This window comes from Mustela lutreola, chromosome 2 (assembly GCF_030435805.1).
Source record: "Mustela lutreola isolate mMusLut2 chromosome 2, mMusLut2.pri, whole genome shotgun sequence".
Taxonomy (NCBI): domain Eukaryota; kingdom Metazoa; phylum Chordata; class Mammalia; order Carnivora; family Mustelidae; genus Mustela; species Mustela lutreola.
The window spans coordinates 66,433,990-66,456,875 of record NC_081291.1 but is presented as its reverse complement, the minus strand read 5'-3'; the positions used below and the strand labels follow the sequence as shown (position 1 = coordinate 66,456,875).

General features: G+C 37.2%; 1 protein-coding gene across 3 annotated transcripts in view; it reads left to right on the top strand.

Moving 5' to 3' along the window:
- Positions 1 to 22,886, top strand: part of OXSR1 (oxidative stress responsive kinase 1) — a 100,608-nt gene that overhangs the window by 66,247 nt on the left and 11,475 nt on the right. For all 3 annotated transcript variants that reach the window (XM_059162074.1, XM_059162075.1, XM_059162076.1), the window contains 7 exons: positions 477 to 586; positions 4,138 to 4,239; positions 7,037 to 7,170; positions 12,052 to 12,100; positions 12,751 to 12,816; positions 15,854 to 15,976; positions 20,058 to 20,093. In XM_059162074.1, the coding sequence (XP_059018057.1) occupies positions 477 to 586; positions 4,138 to 4,239; positions 7,037 to 7,170; positions 12,052 to 12,100; positions 12,751 to 12,816; positions 15,854 to 15,976; positions 20,058 to 20,093 (620 nt within the window). The remainder of the gene's footprint in view (positions 1 to 476; positions 587 to 4,137; positions 4,240 to 7,036; positions 7,171 to 12,051; positions 12,101 to 12,750; positions 12,817 to 15,853; positions 15,977 to 20,057; positions 20,094 to 22,886) is intronic.

Sequence of the window (22,886 nt, the reverse complement as noted above, 5' to 3'; positions counted from 1 at the left end):
ACACAATATGGTATATACGTATTACATCAGCCTATAAAGGAAGGAAATTCTGTAATATGCTGCAAAATGGATAAATGTCAAGGACATTATGCTAAGTAAAATAATCCAGCTACAAAAGACAAATATGATTTTACCTATATGAAGTCCTTAGAGTATTCAAAGTCATAGAGAAAGAAAGTTAGAATGATGGTTGCCGCTGGCTGGGGAGAAGGAGAATTAAGAATTATTGTGTAGTAGGTACAGATTTTTAGTCCAGGGGATGTTAATTGAATGGACTGGAGCAAGGAGGAAAATCTGTTGAGATAATCATGTGTGAGGGTGGAGAGCGGAGTGAGGGACCTGGTAAGCTATGTCGTTAGTCAAGAATTTCAGTGGAAAGAAGAGAAAGTGTCATGTTGTTTGTATGTAGACTATATTATTTTCCTGTCTGCCTGAGTTGATATACTTCTAATACCTTGCTCTTTTATCTATTTCAGACTTTGGAGTTAGTGCTTTTTTAGCAACTGGTGGTGATATTACCCGAAATAAAGTGAGAAAGACCTTTGTTGGAACTCCTTGCTGGATGGCGCCTGAAGTTATGGAACAGGTACTTTGTCTTTCATTTTTTTTTTTTTTTAAGATTTTGATTTATTTGACAGATCACAAGTAGGCAGAGAGGCAGGCAGAGAAAGAGAGGAGGAGGAGGAAGCAGGCTCCCTGCTGAGCAGAGAGCCCGACGCGAGGCTAGATCCCAGGACCCTGGGATCATGACCTGAGCGAGCAGAAGGCAGAGGCTTTAGCCACTGAGCCACCCAGGTGCCCCTGTCTTTCATTTTTTTAAAATGGTTTATGGTTTTGTACAGAATGAAAAAAATAACAGCAACATTTGCTTTTGTTTGGTGTACAGTTGTGCAGGTATCCCCCACTAATGGAAAGTAGTTTGTTCTGTGAAACCCTTGTAAGCTGAAATGGCACAAAGGAAAGAAACAGTGACCACTAATTTATTTGTAAAAATTTTTTAGCATTTTCAGACACACAAAAATAACCTCTTCGGCCTTTCCGATACCATAGAACACATCTTGCTATTGGATACAGAAAATAAATTGAGTTAAAACAGATACTCACATAATTCAAAGCTCTGGTGGATTGACCTGAATGTGGTTCCCCAGGAAGGAGCTGAGCTACACTAGGCTTGTTGCTCAGCCCGGGCGCTGCCTCTGTCATGGCAAGCACTGAACGTCATTTTCACTTTTTTTGTAAAAGGAAAACCCTTTCCCGATTTCTTTCCATAGTGTAAACAGGAACTACTATAGGTCTTTCATATAAGCCAAATGGCTTAATGGGGTCTTTGAAAAAGTGGGGATATGTATGCTGGATTAGCTTCGGGAAATACATGTTTCTGTTCCTCGGTTAGGATTTGGGTCCCACCCTTGGAAACAGAACTCTAGACCTTTACAAATGATATATGAAACTCAGGATTTGTAACAAATACAACCTAAGGAATAATATAATGAAGATTGGTTTAGTAAAAGTTTCTGTGTTACAAATTAAACGACCTAATCTTTGTACACGTAGATTCACTGCTGTGGTTCTTGAAGGACGAGTTTCGTCCACAACCTCATTTCCCATTTGCTTTCAAACAACTACAGTCAGATGTTGCTCATGTAGTCATTTTATGGAAACTCTGCTAATTCTGAAATCAGGGCTCATTTCTTATTCCTTGCCTTACTTGTTCTCTTGTCATTTGAAACAGTTGATCATTTCCACCTTTATTTACATCTTCAGCTTTTCTGTTTACATCTCAGCAGTTGATCATTTCCACCTTTATTTACATCTTCAGCATTCTTCCCCTACCTGTCCTGCCAGGCTGTGTCTGACTTCTTTTCTGCCTTCCTTCTACTTCCCAGGACCTGTTCTTGAATTCTTCTCTCACTAATTAGCCTCATCTCTGCTTTCCACCCATTCTATTTTCTTTGAAGTTTTTTATGTTTTTTTGAAAGTTTTATTTATTTATCTATTTATTTTACCTTAGGTAGTCTACACATCCAGTGTGGGGCTTGAACTCAGCAACCCTGAGATTTGAGAGTTGTGTGCTATACGGACTGAGCCAGCCAGATTGCTCCTGAAGAGCAGCTTTAGGAGTGCTTAAACAAAATTAAATTTTTTTAAGATTGTATTTATTTGAGATAGAACGTGAGCCAAGGCAGGGGGTAGAGGGGGAGGGAGAGGGAGAAGCACTCTTCACAGAATGCAGAGCCAAATGCAGGGCTTCATCTCATGACTCTGAGATCATGACCTGAGCTGAAATCAAGACTGGGTTGCTTAACTCACTGAGCCCCCAGGCACCCCCTCAAGATTTTATTTTTAAATAACCTCTACAAAAATAAATCTACATTTATTTTTAAGTAATCTCTACATTTTAAGTAATCTCTACATTTTATTTTTAAGTATTCTCTACATCTATTTTAAGTAATCTTTGCTGGGTTGTGGCTCTAATCCACAACCCTGACATCAAGAATCATAACACTCCACCAACTGAGCCGCCCGGCGCCCCATCTATTATATTTTCCAAAGTATAGTCATGCTAGTCTTATTTCCTAAACCCCTAGATGGATGTTTCAAACTTCCTCTAGGTGTTTTACATGGGTATCTTTTAAGTATATCAAAGTCAGTATGTAGAACCGAATTCACTTATAACTCTTACAGTGCTTGTGTTCACCCTGTTGGTGAGGGAAGCATTCCTACTCTAGGGTTATGCAGATGCTGGACACCTTACACTGGACTGGTAAGACTGACAGCAGTTCATTTGTCACGTACACACAGAGCTGCAGGGAGAGGACGCAACATGACACTTGAGGCTCCTCTCGGGAAGAGAGTAGGTAAACGGTTGCTGTGGGAAACAGACCTTGTAGTATCAAGAGAGTGAGGTGCCCCTTGGTTTCCTTGCGAGGGTGATTGGCTCATTTGAATAATTCTGAGGGCTGGTGGGAAACTGAAACCTGCTACTCAAGGCTGAGCAGGAACTTGGCCTGGTCCAGTTGAGCAGGATTGTTGGGCTAAGGGACCTTATCCTTAGGAGCAGACTTGGGAGGGGAACTTGCACTTAGTTTATTAGGGGCCCACCCTCTTTTGCCACATTTCAAGGCAGCACATTATATGGAGCTTTAATTTCAGGTCCCAAACCACATACACCCCCCATATATTTCTTCTCCTGTGTTGCTCAAGATAGAAAATGAAAATATTTGGGGTGCCTGGGTATCTCAGTTGGTTAAGTGACTGCCTTCTGCTCGGGTCATGGTCCTGGAGTCTCAGGATCGAGTCCCACATCGGGCTCCCTGCTTGGTGGGGAGTTTGCTTCTCCTTCTGACCTTCCCTCTTCTCATGCGCTCGCTCTCTCTCTCTCTCAAATAAATAAAATTATTTTAAAAAAGAAAATACTTAATTTTATAATGTGCTCATTATAGTATAAAAGGACAAATTTGGCCACATGTTCACATCAACAACTGAAAATATTCAAACCCCCTTGTGTCTTTTTTCATTATAAAAATTAAGGAGATTAAATAAGACTATAACATAGAAAATTTGGAAAACCAAAGACATAACACTACTGCCTAATAGTTTTGTTCTAGTTCTATCCTTTTCCTTAAAAAAAAAAACAAAACAAGATTATACACTTTTGTAATGAGTATCAAAACTTGTGAGGAATTTTGTATTCTTTTTTCTTCATAAATGCTTTATCACACGTGGTTTTCCGTATTTTCATGTAGAATTCATTTACATTGTTTTTAGTTGACTATCGTTTCTTTTAAGTGAGTATTCCGTACTTAACAATTTCCCCATTGTTGAGGAACGTACATTCTGATTGCTTTTTCTTTCGTCTGTTACCAAATATATTTAGCCTTTGCCTACTCTAGATTACTTTATTGATTTAAAGCGAATGAACAGTTTAATGGTTCTTGATATGTATTAGAAATTACGTTTTAAAAGTGCTTTTAGGGGTACTTGGCTGGCTCAGTCAGAAGAGCATGCTACATTTGATCTCAGTCATGGGTTCAAGCCTCGCATTGGGTGTAGAGATTACTAAAGAAAAAATAAATTTAAATTAAAGTGCTTTTAGGGTGTTAAAAGTAATCATGTATATCTTTATATTCTTTACAGGTTCGAGGCTATGATTTCAAAGCTGACATCTGGAGTTTTGGGATCACAGCAATTGAACTGGCTACAGGGGCAGCTCCTTACCATAAGTATCCACCAATGAAGGTGAGGTTCATAGTCAAAGTACTATCCCAGCCCATGTCCCAGTTTCTTTTCAGAGCCTACTCCTAGGAAATAAATGGTTTTGAAAATGGTGAGTTTTTAGAACTATAAAGTGGGAAGCTATTTTAAGGCCAAAGGAATGGTTTATTTTTTAAAAGGAGGTGGGGGAGGAGATGAGATTTATTTTTTATACACCGAAGGCAGTGAGTCCTATAATTGTAGCCAGACATACACATGTTAGCCTATTCGCCCAGAATGAGAAATACCTCCATCTTTTAGTAATTCCATTTCAGTAAATACAAATTGAATCTGAAAAGCAAGTATTAGTTCTGACTACAGCCCCCTTTTATTCTTTAGTGTTAACTTTGTGTTTAGAAAGTGGCTTATGTGAGGCGCCTGGGTGGCTCAGTGGGTAAGCTGCTGCCTTCAGCCTAGGTTGTGATCTCAGGGTCCTGGGATCGAGCCCCGTATCAGGCTGTCTGCTCAGCAGGAAGCCTGCTTCCCTCTCTCTCTGCTTGCTGCTGTGCCTACTTGTGATCTCTTTTTCTATCAAATAAATAAATAAAATATTAAAAAAATAAAAAGAAAGTGGTTTATGCTTCTATAAAGAAGTCATACAATTTAGAAATCACTCCGAATCTCATTATATAAATATGACCTTCCTTATTAACACCTATGTGCATCAAACTAGTATGTTGCCATGAAAGTCAAAGAAGGAGAGATTTAGGATGGACAGAATAATCAAAACTGTCAGTTACCACAGAGAAGGTAGGAGGAGTGAAAACTGAAAAAGGCTGCTGCTCTGTTAACTAGGTATTATCAGTGGTTTCTCAGGAATGGCTGAGGAGAAAACATGAACAGATATCTCTGCAAAGAAGACATCCAGATGTCCAACAGACACATAAAAAAGTAGTGCTCAGCATTACTCGGCATCAGGGAAATACAAATCAAAACCACAGTGAGATACCACCTCACACCAATCAGAATGTCTAAAATTAACCAGTCAGGAAACGACGCGTGTTGGCGAGGATGCGTAGAAAGGGAAACCCTCCTACACTGTCAGTGGGAATGCATACTGGTGCAGCCACTCTGGAAAACAGTGTGGAAGTTCTTCAAAAAGTTGAAAATAGAGCTCCTCTACAACCCAGCAATCACACTACTACCCTAAAGATAACAAATGTAGTGATCCAAAGGGGCACGTGCACCTGAATGTTTATAGCAGCAATGTCCATTATAGCCAAACTATGGAAAGAACCTATGGAAAGTCCATCAACAGTTGAATGGATAAAGAAGATGTGGTATGGGACGCCTGGGTGGCTCTGTTGGTTAAGCAGCTGCCTTTGGCTCAGGTCATGATCCCAGCGTCCTGGGATCAAGTCCCACATCAGGCTTCTTGCTCAGCAGGGAGCCTGCTTCTCCCTCTGCCTGCCTGTGCTCGCTTTCTCGCTCTCCCTCTCTCTGACAAATAAATAAAATCTTTTTTTTTTTTTTTTTTTTTTAAAGATTTTTTTTATTTATTTATTTGACAGAGAGAAATCACAAGTAGGCAGAGAGGCAGGCAGAGAGAGAGAGAGGAGGAAGCAGGCTCCCTGCTGAGCAGAGAGCCCGATGCGGGACTCGATCCCAGGACCCTGAGATCATGACCTGAGCCGAAGGCAGCGGCTTAACCACTGAGCCACCCAGGCACCCAAATAAATAAAATCTTAAAAAAAAAAAAAATGATGTGGTATATGTATATAATGGAACACTACCAAAATCTTGCCATTTGCAACACCGTGGATAGAATTAGAAGATATTATGCTAAGTGAAATAAGTCAGTCAGAGAAAGACAGTTATCATATGATCTCTCTGATATGAGGAATTTGAGAGGCAGGGCCGGGGGGAAGGAAGGGCAAATGAAATAGGATGGGACCAGGGAGGGAGACAAACCATAGGAGACTCTTAATCTCAGGAAACAAACTGAGGGCTGCTGGGGTGGGGGCGACAGGGTGAGGGAGGGATAGAGTGGCTGAGTGATGGACATTGGGGAGGGTATGTGCTGTGGTGAGTGCTGTGAATTGTGTAAGATGATGATTCACAGACCTGTACCCCTGAAACAATATGTTATATGTTAATTAAGAAGAAAAAGTAAGGAGTGGCTGAGGAGTTCTGGGAAGAGAAGGCCAGATTACAAGGGGTCATGTTCCAACAGAGCCATGAATAGGTAGAATCAGCAAGATGACATTTTTAATTTTGCTATGGTTTTATTTATTTATTACTTGATGGTATTTTATTTTTAAATTTGCTGTGATTTTAACTGTTTTATAAAGTTTTTTTTTTTTTTAAAGATAAAGACTTTTTAAAAAAGATTTATTTGTTTATTTGTGACATAGAGAGAGAGAGAGAGAGAACAAGCAGGGGAAGCAGCACGCAGAACAGACAGAGGGAAAAGCAGGCTCCCCGCTGAGCAAGGAGCCTGATGTGGGACCCTTAACCAACTGTGCCACTCAGGCATCCCTGATTTTAATTTTTTTTGCAGGTAGTTTGGCAGTATAAGAATGGGGACAGAGGGCATGAAGAAAGGGTTCTTACTAAAGGGCATTCAGTGCTGATACAGTTGAACCCTTGCAGCCACTTTACCTGGGAAACCAACTATCTGTAGGATATTACTTGTGTGGAAAACACCTAAATAACTCTGTGTCCAAATAACTGGTCTAGAGTGAACTGCTTATATATTGGGAGGTTGTCTATATTGAAGAATGTTGACCACAATATTTAACTTAATGAGGCATCAGAAATTTCGTATTGAAAAATTTTCCAGGTTTTAATGCTGACACTACAAAATGATCCTCCTTCTTTGGAAACTGGTGTTCAAGACAAAGAAATGCTGAAAAAATATGGAAAATCATTTAGGAAAATGATTTCATTGTGCCTTCAAAAGGATCCAGAAAAAAGGTAAAATATGAGATAAAGCTTACATTTCTCTTCACCTAATACTGTAAACCATTGTGGGATGTCTAAGTATTAGATACATACATTCATGTGCAGGAAGTTATTTGTGCATATTCAAATGCATTTGTATTTATTTAAATATAAACTTTAAAAAATATATACAGGGACTGTTACACTAGATTGGAAATGAATGAATTACTTTCTCCCTTCTTTAGTATATAGTGTACTTTAGTATAAGGTGTACTCTAATACTTCAGCTAGTTCCTGGCTCATTTTTCATATATTTGTGTTTTGTGAATTCTGTGTTAATAAAATATGTTAGTGGGAAGGCTTGTTTTTAATGCATTTAAAAGTCATAAGCAAACAAATATTTTGATGCTGTTTACAATTTTAATAACAAAGGAGATACACAAAAAAATGTTATATGTAATACCAAACAATCATAAGTATTTCCTTAAAGGAAAGATATTTTGATGAGTGGACCAAAAATGCAGAGCACTTACTTGTTAACACTAGACAGATTGGAAGGCAAGTAAGTGAATAAACATGATCATCTAGTGTCTGTATCTTTATGAATTAAACAGATCAAATGGTGTTGGAAGTCATTGAGTACAACCTTTTATCTTTAAGGTCAGTCAGCTACCTAGTCATTGAGGTAGGACTTGAGTCCAAAACTCCTGATTCTTTACCTAGGACTGTTTCCACTGTATCTCATTTTTCTGTTTCACACATATATTCTACTCAGTTTTTTAGCACTAAGAGTTTTTAAATTTTGGTTTCTCTAACAGTCAACAAAAGTAATAGATTTTAAATGATACCCTTAGTCACGTCCTTAGTATATTTCATGGGGCTTCAGAATTTACTGTTTGAAATACTGGAAAGGAGAAGAAAAACAGGTAGCAAAGTTCAAACCTGTGCTATTAGAACTTTTTTTTCTTTTTCTGAATAAATTAGTATTAAAAAAACAGGGAATACTTTGGCTTTAGCTTAGTTAACTGACTAAAATAACAGGATTTTTTGGTCACAAATACCCAGAAGTGCTGAATAAATTTATGAAACTTAAAAACCAAACCCAGAGATAAGCTTCCACCTCAGGTGCTAGAAATGATGAGGATGACCTAATTCAGAGAAGATATATCATGAACTGATCCTGGGCCACCCTTAGTGGGACACTTTTCATTCCAATGACATACTCAGTTAGATTTCGGATTTCCAGGTGGGGAAAATGAGATACTGGCCCAGCCAATGCAGATTCTGAACTGAGATCCCTGCTTATGGCTGGGACCTTTACAAGTCTGTCTTTTGAGTAAGAAGACAGACTGGAAAACAAAATATGGTCCATCATCACAAAGACACAACAGAATTTCTCCTGAATAATCCAGTCCTCTGACCTAGACATTCCATAAATTGACAATCAGAATTTATATGGCCCATATTATGCAGGAGCCCACAAGATTAGAGAATAAAATACGTTTTGCCAAGCCAGTTTTATTTCTGGCAGAAGCAATTAGAAAACTATACCATTCGAATTGTTCTAAATTCCAGATCCATGAGATTCCTGCAAATAATGCTCCACTGAAGGGACCAGAAGCTGAAATTATAAAACACATAGTAAAATGCTACACAGCAGGTCAGAGTCAGCAGACACAGCAAGCAGAAGGATTAGTGCTCCAAGAACTTTGGATAATGCAAAGATACCTGAAAAGTTATAAGTATATTTAAAGTAATTAAAATCCTAATGGAGGAAATCAAAACTGTAGGAAGAGAATATGAGTATGACCAAGAAGACAAAACAAATGGAGCTACTAGAAATGAAAAATACAATAACTAAAATTTGAAAGTGGACACCTCCTTCACAAGTGATCCAGGTTAGCATTAGCAGTAGTAAGACATACTTATTATTCCATACTCCCAGATATTGATACCAGGTGCAGGACATAGCACTCCTGAGGTATTTCTTCCCCAGATCTTTAACTTCAGTTTGTAATGAGAAAACATAGACAAAGCCAAATTGAGGAATATGCTGGAAACTCCCTGACCACCACTCCTTTAGAGTGAGGAAAGGGGTGACTGAGAAAGTGGCACAGATTGGAGGAGATAAAGGAGACACAAAGACTAAAAACAAAATGATGTTCTGGATTGGATCCTGGAGCAGAGAAAGGATGTTAGTGCAAAAACTGGGGAAACCTGAATAAAGTTTATAGTTTAGAATGTGGTACCAGTATTAATATTTTAAAGTCTGTAGCAATGTTAATATTTTTAGTTAATTTCTTGATAATTATATCACAGTTATGTAAAATGTTAACATTGGGGGAAGCTGGTGACAGGTATGTAGGACCTCGATATTATCTTTGCATCTCTTCTATAAGCCTAAAATTATTTCAAAAGAAAAAGAAGCTGTAAAACATCTTATTTCCAGCTTGTAAACTAAAATTACACCTTGTTTAGAACATTCCGAAGTTAAAAAGGAAACAAAACTTCAGTGGATTGGTTAAATAGAACAGCCAATAAAACAAAAAAGAGATAATTGTTGACTACTAATCAAGTTACCAGGCACTTCTGTAAACTGACAACATACATCATCTCATTTAAGTTTTACAGTACTTGTATGAGGAGGGTGCTATTATTTTTCCTGTTTTACAAATGAAGAAACTGAATCACAGAGTGGTTAAGTAACATTGCCCAAAGTCACACAGTTAATAAATGTTGGAGCTAGAATTCCAACCCATACAATTTGACTGAGGACTTTCTGCTCTTACTTAATCACACTGTACTGAGGAAATTGCTCAGAATGAAGCACAGAAAGAATTTTTAAAAAATGGAAATATAGGGGCTCCTGGGTGGCTCAGTGGGTTAAGCAGCTGCCTTTGGCTCCGGTCATGGTCTCAGGGTCCTGGGATCGAGCCCCACATTGGGCTCTCTGCTCAGCAGGGAGCCTGCTTCTTCCTCTCTCTGCCTGCCTCTCTGCCTGCTTGTCATCTCTCTCTGTCAAATAAATAAATAAATAATCTTAAAAAAAAATAAAAATGGAAATATAAAAAGAAAGATGAATATTTGGGGGATAGAATGGGAAGGTTCAGTGTGTGTGTGCACACACATATACATGTATATGTGTCTGTAGACTTTAAGGAGAGATTAGGGAGATCAGGAGAAGCAATATTTAAAGCAATAATGGCTGAGAATTTTCTAGAATTGATGAAATACTTATAGTCTCGGGTTAAAGAACCATCCCTCCACCAATTCCAAGCAGTATTTCCCTTTTCCCATTTGTACACAAGTCTCTTAAACTGCTGGATTCAAAGGCAAAGAGAATCTGTTAAATGCAAGCTAAGGGGGCAGATTACTGACTGAGGAATATAGCAGGTAGACTGACAGCCACTTTCCTAATGACAGTTAAGGCCAGAATATACTGGAACAGTTCTGAGAGAAAATAACAATGCAGAATTCCTAGTTTAGCCAAACTATTATTCAAGAATAAGCATGAAATTAAGATTTTTTAAAGACAAAAATTGAGTTTCCAGTCGTGTATATCACTTAAAGAAGTCCTAGAAATGGTACACTAGAAAGAAGGAAATGAACTCAGAAGAAAAGTATTAATCATATAAAGCAATGTGGTGCAAACTATTGAACATACTGAAATCTTGATTGAATGAGAAAATAGGAAGGATAATGTCTGCTTTCAGTTTGCGTAGCACTTTTACATCTCTTCTCTTAAACTGTACAATAGTCCTCTGAGGCCCTGGTTCTTAAGTGTGAGCGTACATTAGAATCACTCGGGGAGTTTTAAAAACCAATGATGTGTGGGTTTGCCCCCACATATTCTGCTTTAATTGCTATGGGCCTCGGGATTTGTTTTGAAAGTCCTAGCTTATTATATTGTACAGTAATGTTTTAGAACACTGCCTGCAGGAACTTGACCAGGTTATACAGAACCTTGGAGAAGAGATTTGCTGAGGGTTACCTGGTAGGTGTATGGTGTAATCAGGTCCAGTGTCTTAAGTGTAGTATTGTTTATTCTTTATTCCCTGTCATACTACTTACGAGTTTGTATAATTGACAATGATGATGCCTTTATTCAAGCAAAGAAAGACTGTACAATCGAGCAAAAAACTGAGTATAGATTCAATATATATATTGAATATATACATTACTTTCAGAATCTTCAATTTTTTTTTAAAGATAATTGTTAGATTTATTTTTAAGACTGTAGTTTTCTTTTTTTAATTTTTTAAAATTTTTTTAAAGATTTTATTTATTTATTTGAAAGAGAGACAGTGAGAGAGAACATGAGTGAGGAGAAGGTCAGAAGGAGAAGCAGACTTCCCATGGAGCTGGGAGCCTGATGTGGGACTCGATCCTGGGACTCCAGGATCATGACCTGAGCCGAAGACAGTCGTCCAACCAACTGAGCCACCCAGGCGCCCCAAGACTGTAGTTTTCTAAGTTGAAGGCTGGCAAGCTGGCATGTGTCAAGAGGCGCAGGACTTGAGTTGGTCCATTTCCTCTTTGTGAGGTTACATGTATTTTTATGCCTTGTTAAAGTAGATACTACCCACTGTTTTTGGGAAATGATATTTCTTGGCAAAATAATAGCAAATATATTGAAAGCCACGAAGAAGTAATGATTTCAGAATAAACATTTCACTAATGAATTTTGCAAAGGATCTGTAATAGTTATCAGATCATTTCTGTTTGAGTTTTCTTCTCTACTCCGTGTCTCGTACCGAGTTAGTTTATCCTGCTTTTTGCTTTTTAGCCCGTTAAGGAAAGTGGAGAACACTGAGATTATATCTCGCTGCTCAAGAAATCCTTTTCTCATTTTTGAAGATGGAAACCCACAATTACACTTGAATTAACTATTAAAACATTCTTTTCTGGTTTTAGACCAACAGCAGCAGAACTGTTAAGGCACAAATTTTTCCAAAAAGCAAAGGTAAGAAATTCTTTTGATTTTTATGTGTTCATGTAATCCTCCTCATTGCCTAATTAGATTTACTGCTAAGAAGTTGCTTTTTCTTAAGGTGATGTTTGGAAAAATGAGGGTAGATCAGATAATTGCTGGGGGCATTATCTCTATGACCTTTGGTAATTAAGACACATGCTTTAGAATTAGTAAATGTATTTTTCGTATAAATTAATTTGAACATCAGATTAAATTTTAACAGGAACAATTGATACTAAATTTCGCCAATAGTAATATAATCTATGAAAAATACTCAACTCTCATTTTAGAGTTTGCTACTGAGTTAGTTAACATCTCATTTCCCAAAGAGGAATAGATAAGTGGGATGTTACTGTAGTTGAAAATGTGGGACCATGATCCTGAAGGAGATATGGTAAAGCAAACTTCTCATATATAATGGCTCATACAGTACAGTAAAGCTTTGTTTCAATCTGTGAAACTCGATTTGTGAAACTCCTTTTCTAAAGGAGCTTTAGAATTAAAGAAAAAAGAATCGAAACTTTCTTCAAACTTCTTTATAAAACAGTTACTATATCACATTTTAATTGTAGTGAATATTTGTGTCAGCTTCTTTGGTTCAATAAAAACTTGTAAGAAGAAAACTTACTTTTCCTCTCCAGAATAAAGAATTTCTTCAAGAAAAAATACTGCAGAGAGCACCAACTATTTCTGAAAGAGCTAAGAAGGTAAATGGAGATTTTACTCTGGTTTCTTAGGAAATTGGTTAAATTTACTTCTGCATTTTGAAAGTATATGGTAAAAAATGCTTTGTTATGTTATGTATGTGTTAAAAATGCTTTTTTTAAGTGTTACTCAGTTTTTCCAACTCTCTCTTTAGTATTCTTTGATATATTCATTCAAAAAATATTAGCCTGCAGTATGTCTAGGTGTGCTGTCTACTAGAACGAAAAGGTATGTTACACAATTGATTAATTAATTCTAGACTCTGTTAAGTCACTGTCTGTAGCTACCAGAGTGAGTTGTGAAGTTCAGCCCTTTCCTCACATTACGCGGAAAACAATGAAGACCCATTAGGATGACTGTAATAAAAAAAAGACACAGTAGTAACTGTGATAAAGATTAAGGAAATTGGAACCTTCACACACTAATGATGAAAATGTGAAATGGTGCAACCACTTCAGAAAGTAGTCTGGCAGTTTCTAAAAACACAAAACAAAGCTGCCATATGACCCAGAAATTCTGTTCGAGGCCTACTTGGGAGAATTGAGCACATGTACACACAAAGCTATGTACATGAATATTCCCAGCAGCATTATTCATATGAATGGATATATAAAATGTCATGTGTCCATAATATAGAACATTATTCAGCAATTAAAAATGAAGTACTGGGGGCACCTGTGTGGCTTAGTGGGTTAAACCCTCTACCTTCGGCTCAGGTCGTGATCTCAGGGTCCTGGGATCGAGCCCCGCATCTGGCTCTCTGCTCAGCAGGGACCCTACTTCCTCCTCTCTCTCTGCCTGCCTCTCTGCCTACTTGTGATCTTTCTCTCTCTGTCAAATAAATAAATAAAAATCTTTTAAAAAATGAAGTACTAATATATGATAGAATATTATTGAGCAATAAAAAGAAATGAAGTACTGATGCATGTCATAGCATGGATAAACCTTTAAAACATTATGCTAATCATGGAAGCTACTTACAAAAGACCACATATTATTCTGTTTATGTGAAATGTCCAGAATAAGCAAATGTATAGAGACAGAGAGTAGACTCAAGGTTACCCAGGACTGGGATTATATGGAAATGGGCAGTAACTACTAATGGGTCTGGAGTGTTGTTTTTGCCATGTGGAGCAATGAAGAAAGTGATCTAGATTTAATTATGGAGATGGTTACACAACATGGAATATATTAAAAACAATTGAACCTTAAATGGGTCAATTATATGGTATATGAATTTTATCTTAACAGAGCTGGTACTTTAAAAAGGAGCATTTGGACACTGACACCACCATGAACAAAAAGCTCTTAGAAGTGGAAAATATTGGGCGCCTGGGTGGCTCAGTGGGTTAAGCCATTGCCTTCGGCTCAGGTCATGATCTCAGGGTCCTGGGATCGAGTCCCGCATCGGGCTCTCTGCTCAGCAGGGAGCCTGCTTCCCTCTCTCTCTCTCTGCCTGCTTGTGATCTCTCTCTATCAAATGAATAAATAAAATCTTTAAAAAAAAAAAAAGAAAAGAAGTGGAAAATATTATAGAAGAAATGAAAATAGTTAATATGGTTGTATGGTAAAGCTAAGAAAATTTCCCAGAAAATAGAGCCCCAAACGCCAAGAGATAAATAACAGAAGAAAAAAGACAAGAGCGTTAGAGGATCATTTGAGAAGGTTCAGTTTTGAGTAAATAAGTTCCAGGAAAGCAGAATGGAGGAAAATAGAAGAAAGAGAATCACTGAAAAAAATAATTCAAGAGAAATTTTCAAATGGATAGTCACAAATTTCCAGACTAAAAAAGCACAAGTACGTAGCAGAATGAATGGAAATAGACCAGCACTAAGACACATTGCTGGAATACTAGAGGCAAAAAGAGGGTTCTCTAGTTTCCAGAGAAGGGGGAAAGATCATGGATGGTGTTGGATATCATAATGACGTCAGTTGCTCCCCTATAAGCCAGGTCATAGCAAAGCAGTTACATACAGCGTTATGAAAGAAAATGATTTATACTAACCCAGACTTTTTTTTTTTAAACCAGGTAAACCATATGTTCTGGGGATGGAATCAAAGTTGAAAAATGCATGGCTTTAATTAGTGTGCCATGCTAATAATGCAGGAAGTACTTAAACTGAGAAAGAGGAAGTCATGTGGCAGGTGATAGAGGGAGAGCTGAGAAACCAGTTTAGGCTGGAGCAGATTAGGAGGCTGGGGTAGCATCTTCCTCTAGAAGGTGATCCTGAGAAGTACCTAATGTATATGAATATGGTGAGAGGAGAGTTACACAACTGGGAGACAGTTTGGGGCTAAATATGATAAGTACATGAAAATAAGCAAATATTAATTCCAAGGGAAATAAGAAGGTTACAGGAGAGAGAAAAGTAATTGTAATATAAATAAGGCTTAACTGTCTCACTAATGAAATCATGTGGTGGAAACACTGAATTTTCATTTAACCAAAATTTCACTGTATCTTGAGAAAAGAGTTATGGGGGGTTGATAATAGGGTTAAATTCTCATCTTTAATAGTGGGAAGTCCAGTAGGTAATTCTTAAAACCAAAGAATCAAGGGGTAATAATAACACATTACTTAGAGGAATATGAATTTAAAAAGAATATGCTGGAATGAGTTGAAAGTGGTTCCCTGTGAGTAAGAGGATAAAAGAAGATTGCTGTTTTTCTTAACAAAACTTGCACAGATAACAGTGCTCTTGGAACTGCAGGTATAATTGTGATTTTTAAATTTAAAATTTTAAAAAAGCCAGAATCTTCTCTGTCTTGGGTTTATTTATTTTGGGGGCTGAAGAAAATTTTTTCAAATCTCAACATGAAACCATTAATAAGATTTGGTCTGTGACTTCACATAGGAAGGATTTGGATGGTGCTTGGGCCCAAGAGTATAGATGTATAGGGAAGGGGAAGGTCAGTGGTTGGAGTAAAGACAGGTAGGTAGTGGAGCACAGAGAGCAAGGGAGGGGTGCAAGACACATACAGTATATATAGTAAATACCAAACACTACCATAATCCACATCTCTCTTCCTCATGTGCAGGTTCGGAGAGTACCAGGTTCCAGTGGCCGCCTTCATAAGACAGAAGATGGCGGCTGGGAGTGGAGTGATGACGAATTTGATGAAGAAAGTGAGGAAGGGAAAGCAGCAATTTCACAACTCAGGGTAAGTCTTATTAAACTCTGTGCTTAAGATAGAGCTCTGTCTTTTTGTTTGAAGCCTCTGAGATACGATATTCTCTGATTCTGTTCAGCTTAACCATCTAAAACATAGAAAATACAAGTGTTAATAACAGAATTTCCTTGAAGAAGTTATTAACTGTAGGAGCCCATTTAATCCTACATGGAAGAGTGGACTGACACATCTGTTTGGATATGATATTTACGGATATAAAAATGGCCAAAGTCTAGAGATGTAAACTGTGTCTGAGATGAGAGTACACTGGATAGGACTGATGATTGATTAAACATTGAGGAAGAAGCGATCACTGAATAGTATACCTTTCTTTAGTTGCTATATCCTGGATGGTTGTGTTTGTCTGTGTATGTGTTTGCTTGAAGCAGTGAAGACAAAGCTCATTTTGTTTTTCTCCCCCCACTCTTTCCTAAAATTAATACCTCAAGTTGATTGTTAGGACTCATTCCCAGGAATAGAAATATAAATGGGAAATATTAATGTTTGAGGTTCATCACAGCCCTGCATTGGGCTCCCAGCTCACAGGAAGTCTGCTTCTCCCTCTCCTCCCCATTTGTGCTTTTTCTTGCTATCTCTGTCACTCAAATAAATAAGTAAATAATCTTTAAAAATAAACAAAAATAAAATTTTGTAGTTCTGAAATACTTATAGTAGCTTTTTTATAAACTAATACACTGGTATGTAAATAGCTTAGAAAATTACAGAATTTGTTCTCAAAATGAGTAATATTCTGTATTTCTCATAATCTGTAACTATTTTTGAGGACATGAATTCTTTTGTAAAAGGGAAGTCTTGTTTGAATTGAATTACATTGAAAATGCACACTATCATCATTATAGCCATTATATTTTCAGATATTTTCTTCTGCCCTTCATGCACTTTGGAGACTCTAGTAACTTGTATATTAAGCTGCTTTAAAATTGCCAGCTCACTGATTTTCTTTTCATTCTTTAAAAATTCTCTTTTTGGGCGCCTGGGTGGCTCAGTGGGTTAAAGCCTCTGCCTCCGGCTCGGGTCATGATCTCGAGGTCCTGGGATCGAACCCCACATCGGGCTCTCTTCTCGGCGGGGAGCCTGCTTCCCCTTCTCTCTCTGCCTACTTGTGATTTCTGTCAAATAAATAAATAAAATCTTTAAAAAAAAAAAATTCTCTTTTTGCTCAGTCCCATTTTGCAGTTTCTGTTGCTGGCTTTCAAGTTCATTCATCTTTTCTTCTGCGGTGCTTAATGCTGCTAATCCCAGTCAGTCCTATTTATATCACAGACATTAAATATTTTAAGTTTGATTTTGTGTCTGTTCATTTTTATACCTTCATGTCTTACTTTTTGAAGATAATGTGAGATGTAGTAATTATAGTATAGTTAAAATAGCTACGTTAGTGTCCTTCTCTGCTCATTCTAACACTTATGTCAGTTGTGGAGCAGTTTTGTTTGATTGATTATTCCCTTCATTATAGCTTCCTCAACTCAGCTTCCTGAGTTGAGGAAATAGGCTAAGGGTCCAGGGATACCAAGGCAGATGAAATCAATAAGGTAGCGTACCAGGGAGGAGAGAGCTATACAGAGAGAGAAGTTTAGAAATCTACAGAGCTTCCTTTTTGAGTGTACAGCAGAATACTCTTTAAGAAATACATGTGAGAAAACCACCTGAGACTGGGTGACAGTGCCCATTGCTCACAGAGAGCCAAGAACAGTGCCTCTTCCCACCAGTCAGTGGAGAAGCCTGTATTCACAAGGCATTGGGTAGAGTTCTCAGAAAGGTCTTAGGTCTAAGTATTGGGGAGCTTATGGCCCTATACTGAGCCCTGCTGCAGATCCAACTAACAGCTCATAAAAGCAAGATCCAAAAGGCTTAAGCCATTTCCAAGTAACTTTACTGTATTCCAGAACAAAGCTTGAGAAGATTTATAGCAATACAAAATTATCAGCTTGCAACAAAGTAATATTCACAGCATCGGCATCTAATCAAAGATTATCAGGTATGCAGAGAGTCAGGAAAGCAGTAATATTGAGCTCATTTTATGCCCAGATCTTGGTCTTTAATGTCATTCTCTACTAAAAGAATGAAGGCTCCTTGGAGAAATGGATGATTCTGAGGCTTACATGGCGAAAATACAAGATGAATCTGGAATATCTTCTTTGTGAAAAAGGTTATTTTTATTAAAAAAGAAAGTCATAATTTGATAACAGGTGCACCAGGTTGAATGAGCTTCCACTCACCAAATTAGAATTTAATTATCAAAAATCATTAAGTGTAGTAATAAATTAATTGTAAATCATTTTAAAAATTGGAATCCATGAATCCATGCCAATAATGAATAGATAGATAAATAAGTGGGGGCCGGGGCGGGGGTTGCTAATTCTTCATTATAGTAAATTGCCAGTGCTGACTGGTAAATGTGGAAGAGTATTGGAGAGGAATATCGTCATTTTATAGCCATGATAAAGCAGTCAATAAAGATTAGGTCAGACAAGGATCATCAGCAGTTGCTAAATATAGGGGAAATTTTTGATGAGCAGGATATTTACAGGGTCTTGAAGTGTCTCTTCAAAATAGCCATTAGTTGGAAGGGGAATATAATTACTACATACTGGAGAACTTGGAAAAGCCTTGACTAAAGGTGATTAAAATTGACATTATTGTGAAATTTACTGAAGTTGATAGCTTTAGTAGTGTGAATTTACATAAGAGGATATCTCTGTCTTCTGAAATACACAGTGACTGTTCAGTGGTAGGCAGCTAGGACATATGCAACTTACTCTCAAATGGTATAGGAACAACATGACCGGTTAAATATATATCTATTTAAAAAGAGAGAAAGTGAACATCTTAAATAGGAAAGCAAATAAGGAAGAAAGGTTAATGATTCTCATTCTAACAACTTTTCTGTAAGTTTGAAATTATTTCCAAATACTAAGTTTTTTTTAAAGGTTTGGTTTGGCCAGTATAGTTGCTGTGGTATGTTAGTTATCACCTGAACCTTGATTCTCCTTAATAAAGTGGTGATGAAAATTCACAAAAACCTAAGCTGAATAATCTGACCTTTTAGGTAGTCTAATTTGATACTTGGTAGCATTGACCATAAATTGGTATTTGTTTAGATATAGGGTAAGGGTGTTTTGTTTTGTTTTGTGTTTTGTTTTTGTATTCTCCAATTGCATGTATCCAGAATCACTGATGTAATGATTTACTAAATAAATTTAGCTTAGATGTTCATAAAGCAGATTACAACTGGTTTTTCAGTTTTGACTCAAGAGTTTTCTTCATTAAATCCCATAACCTGAATTACTCTGCCTTGAAGATGTGTTGGATAATTAGCTTGAAGGCTTTACATTTGGTCTGGGATATTATATATATAATATGTTCATGATAACACTGGATGTTAAACACAACTGATGAATTATTGAACTCTACATCTGAAAGAATTATGTATTTTTTGTTTCTAATTGAATTTAAATTTAAAAAATAGTATGTTCATCATTAGTAGAAGGAATTGTACTTTGAAGAATGTGACCTCCTATTGCCTGAGAACTCAGTCCCATTATGTTTGGTTATAAACCTCAAGTTGTGGGGCACCTGGGTGGCTCAGTGGGTTAAGCCTCTGCCTTCAGCTCAGGTCATGATCTGATGGTCCTGGGATGGAGCCCCACATCGGGCTCTCTGCTCAGCAGGCAGCCTGCTTCCCTCTCTTTCTCTGCCTGGCTCTCTGCCTGCTTGTGATCTCTCTCTGTATCAAATAAATTTAAAAAAACAACAAAACAAATAAACCTCAACAAAACAAATATTTCAAACATGCAAAAGTATATATATATATAAGTTGTGAACTTTTGAAATACCATAAGACATTGATGTATTAAAGGCTACCTGGACAAAAATACAATAGTATCATGGTATTTTCTTTTTCCAGAAAACTCACTAGAGTTACGAGTGACTTAACTTATGGATCAGAATGAAATGGAGTTTACTTGCATTTCAACATTCTGTGCAGTTTGGAACTGACTACAAGTAACCTAAGTTTTGAGTTAATAAGCCTTTTTTGTATTTCTTTTAGTCTCCCCGAGTGAAAGAACCATTATCAAATTCTGAGGTAAGTAGTTGTGGTTTTTGAATCATTAAAAAACCAGTCATTTTGTTTTGGTTTGGTTTTAATGTTAAGCACATCTTTTTATATGGGCCTAAGTGAGAATGGGAATTTATAGCAATCAGATTTCACCGGAGGTATTGATTCTGAGTTTTAAAAGACTTCTCCAGTAAGTTGGTGTTGTTGCACTCATTTAATATTAACCTAAAGGCTCAGAAAGCTGTTCCTTCCTTGCTTGCCTGATTTTATGAATTACTTTTCTGGGTTGGGTAGCTTGATGTGGAAAGTCGTCTTATTGCATCAATCTGTCCAGGGATTTGTCATATGCTACTTTTTCCGGTCCCCGCCTCCCATTGTTTTTTGTCATGTAGATTCTGTTGTCTTTAGTTCTTGCCTTTTGGTGATAGGAATCCTACTAAACAGAGTCCTGTTAGGCTGGCCTGCCTTATGCTCATTTTTTGAAGATAACAATTATTTCTGGAGATACATTCTGTGATACATTCTTCCTTCTGGCAGTCCGCATTGCAAGCTCAGTATTTGGTTTAATGATACACGTCTTGACCCCTTAAATCATTTTGATTTTGCCCCGTTGCTTAAAAGTACCTATTTTTCTACTTGATTTGTGTGGATGGCATACGATTTTTGCACACCGTTATGTACAGGATTTGTGCATATTGTATTAAGACTAAAATACTGTACTGTAGCATATTTATAGGCTGGTATCTGACACCTTATAGCAGAACTGCAGTTCACTAGGATTTCTGGCTCTTCTTGCTACATTGGAATTGCATCTCCCTACCCCTTGAAGTCACTCATGCTCATAGCAGTGGCTTTGGTCAGGGAAATGCCAGCAGGAAGAAGAGCCCTTCTGTTGTTCCCTGGGTTCTCTGGCTCCTGCCACCACAGCCTGTATCCCCGAATGAGGGTGGTACCAAATTTAGCCTCTGCTGGCCAGAGATAGAGATGAAGTGTGTGCAAGAAATAACATTTCTTCTTGTAATCTTCTGAGAATTTAAATTATTTTTTACTCTTACTTTATCTTGACTAATTCTTAGTTTCTCCACTGTTGATGGAGAGGGCATTTTATAGTTGATCCGGAGTTGTTCTATGATCTTATCATTGTCCCTTTGCCTCATTAGCACCCCCACGTGAACTCTCAGGTCTCATACTCATACTCCTGCACTCCTTATTTTGTCGTTGGGTTTGAAATCCCTGGTGAAGTACACATAACATAAAAGTTAACATCTTCACCATGTTTAAGGGTATAGTTCAGTAGCGTTTAGTACATTCACACTGTTGCACAGCTATCCACTGTCCTTCTCGAGAAGAACAATCATCCCATGTTCCCACCCCCTACCCCTGGCAGCCACAACTCTACTATGTCTGAATTCTACTGCTTTCTGTATACCTCATGTAAGTGGACTCAGAGAGTATTTGTCCTTTGTGACCAGCTCATCTTACCCAGCATAATGCCTTCTAGGTTCACCCATGTATTATGTGTCAGAATTTCCTTCTTTCCTCCCTTTTTGAGACTGAATAATATTCCATTGGATATATCTACCACATTTGTTTCTCTGTTTGACTGGATGGACACTGGCTTGCTTTCACCTCTGGGCTATTGTGAATAATTCCACTGTGAACATGGCTACATAATAAATATTTGTTTTAGTTCCTGCTTTCAATTCTTGGGGGTCTGTATCCAGAAGGGGATCATTCTATTTTTAATTTTTTTTTTTGAGGAATCACCTTACCATTTTCCATAGTGGCTGTACCATTCTCCACTCCCACTGCAGTGCACAAGGTTCCAGTTTCTCCATATCAGTTCGTTTCTTGATTTTGTCTAACATTTCTGTTCTTATTATAGGTAAACATATGTATGCAATTTGGAGGCTCCTTTTGAAATAATGCTAATACTTAATGTTAACATTTTCAAAAGTAATCTTAATGTTCTGTTTTTCTGTCAAAATCCAGAACCAGAGTTACTTTTAATTTCCTCTCTATGAAGCTAAAGGATCACAAAATTATACTACTTTATCTCTTAACTTTGTTTATATAATATCAGCTATTAGACCTCTTTCAGTTTTTTTCTCTTTCAGTTCTAAATTGTAGTCAACTTTATATTTTTTTCACCAACTTATAATTTTGAATAGTTTAATTTTATTTTCAACTCAACATCAGTTTTTTGTCCCCACATTACATAATTAAAATTTATAAAATATTTCAAACATGCAAAAGTATATATATATAATGTCTGTGTTGGTTATAAAGCTTTATATCTGTTTTGAAAAGCATTTCAGATTCGTTAATGAATCACTGATTACTTGTCTTTCTTTTTAAGTAGTGGAAGGTTTTCAGACCTAGAAAAATGTAGCTCCTGTAGAAGAAGATTTACTACTTAAGTCTGTGTCTTAGAGGTGCTATTTTATTGGGCAAAGGAAATAGAATAGATGTAGTTAAAAATAAATATGATGCAATGAAATTTTATTATGAAGGAATTAAAGCAAACTATGGGCTATAATATGGCTAAACCTCAGAACATTGTGCTAAGTGAAATAAGGCAGACATAATAGAGTGCATGCATTTTATTTATATGAAGGATCCGGAAAAGGCAAACTGATGGGGACCGAAAGTAGGTCAGTGGTCACCTAGGGCTGGGTGTGGGAGCAGGAATTAAATGTAAATGCGCACAAGAGAACTTTCTGAGTTGATGAAAATGTTCTAAAACTAGATTGTAGTGATGTTTGCTAGAAACATCATCATCTAGAAATCATCCAGTTGTATACTTAAGAGTGGGTGAAT